At 38.2% G+C, this 4,693-nt stretch overlaps 1 protein-coding gene across 3 annotated transcripts in view; it reads right to left on the reverse strand.

Moving 5' to 3' along the window:
• Nucleotides 1-6: 6 nt before the first annotated feature.
• Nucleotides 7-4,693, reverse strand: part of LOC106521014 (sodium/hydrogen exchanger 9) — an 85,539-nt gene continuing 80,852 nt past the window's right edge. For all 3 annotated transcript variants that reach the window (XM_014013395.1, XM_014013393.1, XM_014013394.1), the window contains 2 exons: nt 401-506; nt 7-322 (listed from right to left, as the gene is read on the reverse strand). In XM_014013395.1, the coding sequence (XP_013868849.1) occupies nt 86-322; nt 401-506 (343 nt within the window). In that variant the 3' untranslated portion in view covers nt 7-85. The remainder of the gene's footprint in view (nt 323-400; nt 507-4,693) is intronic.

Consider the following 4,693-nt stretch of genomic DNA (forward strand, 5'->3'; position numbering starts at 1 on the left):
GTGTGTGTGTGTGTGTGTGTGTGTGTGTATGTGTGTGTGTGTGACCTTTTGGGATCCACAGTTACTAACCCCTACTCAACAGCTTTCAAATGTCTTGAACAGTCTCCCCATGCACAGTGGGAGGTGGGGAAGATAAGTCAGCGTTAGAAGAGACCCCAGGAAATTCAGACCTTTGTGACACACTGGTCCCAAGTCCCAAATCCCCCTCCAGCAAGTCCTCTTGGTGCTCCGATCCAGAGTCGCTTCGTATAGATGCGAGCTCCGTTTTCTCCAAACTGACGGTGGAAGCATTGAGTTGAGCCTCGCAGAACTGCTCCTCATCCTGAAAAAAAAAAGTAAAATATTCGTCTAGTTTCTGTCTGGAGACATACAGTGTGCAGTATTATTAAAAGAGCCTTACCTCCTGCAGATGGGGGCTGCTGAAGACTTTAGCAAATCCACCACACCACTGTGGCAGAGAGTCAGCCAGCGGGGGGCCGCAGTGTGTCAGCAGGGGCTTTAGATATCTACAGCCTTGTTAAGTCATAATCGTTAGAACCAAAACAAAAACATTCGACAAAACAGAAAAACCAGCAGCTTTACAGCTTTAGTGATTAATTTAGCTAATTAGCAAGACTGCTGTCGAACACTCAATCTATACGTCTTCAACAAAGTAAGATAATCTCAGACAGAAACATTTTCTATTTTAGCTGTTGATCTCAAATCTGATGCCTGTAACTATATTCAATTTATGTTAAAAGAGATTCACATCAGTGAGTCACGCACAGAGCCATTAAGTGCGGGGACTGACTTCAAAAATGTGAAGCAAAGCGCATTAGCGGATCTCGTGAAGTGCAATGATCTTTGTTAAAAAATGTCAGCTGTAATCATTCTGAAAATGTGATCAAACATGACATTATAACTTCTCGTGCCGTTGTGACTATTCAACCAGACTACCGGTTGTTTTCAAAATGACATTAAAGGCCTAGCACTCGTGCAAGGCACAGTCATTTTGGTCAAACCTGGGAAATGACTTTATGCGTGATCTAATGCAATTCTGCGAGATCTCCTGCCTGTTAGTGCTCAGGAAAAAATGTGTTGAGCTACTACCACACCAGATTATAGATTATTGTCTGAGAGTTTATCATGCAAAATCTGCTTTTTTTAGCCGTTAAATATATTTTGTTGTGTACTAGAGTGTCTAGGAGTGCAGAAAAGTTGAATTTAGAATTTAGGTGCTGTGTAGATAGATATCTTTATATTCTGTTTGGGTCATATTTTTAAACCAGTTCAGTTTTCTCTACTCTCTATGACGTTTTCTGAACTATTACATCACAGTATTTGCGGCGGAACTGCCAGATAAGGTCTGGACTTATTAACTACAATTTCATCATCTTCATTGTCCTCTGGCTTCAGCATGTAAGGCTGGATGGAGAAGTCTTCCCTTGTTGACATATTTTAATTTATTTGTAAATAAAATAACAAATCTGCGCTGCTATAAAGTCATAAACCCATGAACCTAGAATGGACTGCTCTGGAAGCTGGAGAGGGGCGGGGTGTGAACTGTTTGGATTTAAAGAGACAGCCTCAAAATGAGTTGATATGTGAAACACCTCAGAAAAGTGGTGAAAGAGGGGCTTATGAAGTTACAATAAGGAGGAATTCAGACCAAAGCATTGATGTTCCACTTTATATAGACCCAAACTGGACGATTTAAAAGAGAAAAAGAAGGATTTTAAAAGCATCATATGTCCCGTGGTTCATGAAATTTTGCTACAAACACACACACACAGACATGGGCAAAAACTTCGCTGCTCTTTTGCCTTCAAATGATAATTTACAGTGAATAGAAATATAAAGAAACACATTTTACAGACATCCATGAGCTGGATTCACTTAATGCAATATAACATTATTAACCTCTATGGTTACATTGGTGGTAGACTTCTTTCATGATGTCATAAAAAGCCAGTGGCCAAGTCTTTTTCTTTAGGAGCGCGCTCTGTGTTAGTCATTCAAGCTGGATGTTCATGTGCTATTTTCAGATTCTAAACTGTTAGAATAGTTAATTGAGAAGCACATCCTTGTGTTAGCTGCTACACCGGCATGAAAATAATCCTTTCTAGGAGGAAATGCTGAACAAAAGCTGAGTGGAAGAAGGTTAAATGAACGCAAAACTAATTTACTCACCAAATAAAAAGTAAAATAGTTTATCTTGTTTCAGGAAATCAGGTCAGTTGAGCGTTTGATTAAAATCAGTGGCAAGGTTGCAATTAGTTTTTAAATGTGTTTAAGTGGTAATATAAGGCTATCGCGTTTTGAATGGGTTTGAAGAATAGGAATGAAATCTTATGTGAAAGTCCGAGAATGTAATCAACATGCTCCTGGTTACTTTGTAATTAAAATCACAGCCTATTATACACTCTCAAACGGCTCTAATCAGGCCATGCTTATCAGCATTTTCTATTATACGTCTGACTGTGTGTCCTCTTTACTACAGGCCTGTAGAGGTAGTAGCATGTTCATTGGCTTTTAAATGTAAAAGCTATGACACTTCTTTAATGAACTATTTTTCAGTTTTCTTCCATCACTTATTCTGAAGAAAAATCCTTCTTCATGGAAAAGAAAAATCAACCTTTGTACCTAAGAGTGTATGATTAACACAGGATTTAGACGTGGCAAGTGTACAATCCCCTGGCATAGGCGCAGAAAAACAAGGATAAGCAGGAAATGATCTTATTTGGCACCAAGTCTTACATTAATCAGGTTATACGCAGTTGTTCTAACAGGATATACTGTATATCTTTACACAGGCCTCAAATGAGAAACAGAATAAAAATATTGACATCCTTGCAGGAGTGAGTTGTTTGTCCTCATCCTCTAAGCTGGAAAACTTATGGACAAAAATGGCAATTATAACTACTGGAGTTCCTTTCTTCTTCACACTGGAGTTGTATTGTGTGTGTGTGTGTACATGTTTTTGCTACCTGGTGGGGATGGTTTTTGACCATTACCCCAGTGCACACAGCCTGGTGAGGACCCACTGTTCCTAATAGGGACAAAAATCCTGTCCCCATTAGGGGACATACTGTTGGTGGGTCAGGGTTTTGGTTTAGGACTAAGGTGTGAATTTAGTTTAGATTAGGTTTGGAATATTGGGCTGGTTAGGCTGTAGAAATCACCGGCAAATGAATGGAAGTCAATGCAAAGTCCCCTTAAAATGAGAACAAACGTGTGTGTGTTTGCTACATAATAGAGACAGTTAAAAAAAAAAAAACGCAGCCTCGTGGGGACCAAAGCCCAGTCTCCACGGGTACCGATGCAGATTTTGAGTGGGGGCGTTTGGTTTAGGACCAAGGTGTGAATTGAGTTTAGGCTAGATTTACGGTCAGACAGGTATGCACTGGAGTGGTTAGTTTTAGGGTAAATGGTCAGAGTTAGTCTATAGAAATGACAAAAAAATGAATGGAAATCAATGCACGTCCCCACGGGGATATAAAAACAAACTTGTATGTGTGTGAGAGAGAAAAGGTGCTGAGTCGTCTGATGGCGGTAGAAGCCTTGCTGCTGTTTCAGCCACTCTTGCAGCAAACATCACTCCCTCCCCCAGTTTTGACTCTATTAAATGTAGAGTGTTTCCAGTGATTGCTACTGAGTGCAAGCAAAAAGCTATGAGTAAAATGGCCAATAAATAAATAAATAAAAAGTCAAATAGATGCACTGTAAAAAAACAGATTTATTCAAAAGTGTTAGATGAATTTGTTGAGTGTCTGTTTGTCTCTTGGTCACCAAAAAGCTGAATATCCCAGTCTATTTTTTATATTAAAAAAAAAAAATCCAAATTCAGTTCCTTCAAAATGCAAAACAGGGTTTGATATAGGCAGAGGATGTGCATCTGAGTGAGAAAAAGCCAGGTCTTGGTGGTAAATCGAGTACAATATAATGTTTTTCAATCCCTAATAAGATTTGACTCATATGATTTTTCCTGTGTCTCACTCCAAAAAAGTTATTTTTATGTTGGGATAAGAATAAACACACATGTAAACTAAATTCTTGTTGCTGCAAATACTTTTCTGGCTGACTGAAATAAAAAAACATTCACAATAAAGAGGCCCTCAAAAATATTTTTAATCTACTGTGTGGATCTAATGTGCACCTATATTCTTTTTAAATTTGATTTTTGTTTGAAGATGCTTATTTTCTTCAGCAATTAGAGAAAGAGAGTATAACCCCTTTTTTCTAAGGGGCAGTTATAAGATTTTTTCTTCTCTTAGCTGCCTTTCATTTCAATTTATTTGTATTTTTTTATTGTACATATAATTTTGTTTTTATGGAATGAATAAAGTTTGAAATAATATAAAATAAATAGAGTAAAGCAAACAAATGAACCTACGTTATACAAATATATTTGCAAAATTTAACAAACTAACCCATTGGGCCTCATGCAAGAACATGTTCGTATTCTTATCCTAAATTTCTCTTACTTTTGTTCGTACAAAGGCTTCGTACGAACATGTCACGTCAGATTCAACAAACTCTTCTATCTTCAGGAAAAGTGTGTAAATGAGCTGCGTAAATTCACCTGTTCGTATCCAGCTGCTCGTGCGCGTGAGAGGAGATTAGCATAATTACCTGTTATGAATCTGTCTCTGTCTGCCCAGTTCTAGTCTTGTCTCATGCTCATTCAGTTTCATCCTGCTCCTCTGCTCATTGC

Source organism: Austrofundulus limnaeus, unplaced genomic scaffold (genome assembly GCF_001266775.1).
Source record: "Austrofundulus limnaeus strain Quisiro unplaced genomic scaffold, Austrofundulus_limnaeus-1.0 Scaffold100, whole genome shotgun sequence".
Taxonomy (NCBI): domain Eukaryota; kingdom Metazoa; phylum Chordata; class Actinopteri; order Cyprinodontiformes; family Rivulidae; genus Austrofundulus; species Austrofundulus limnaeus.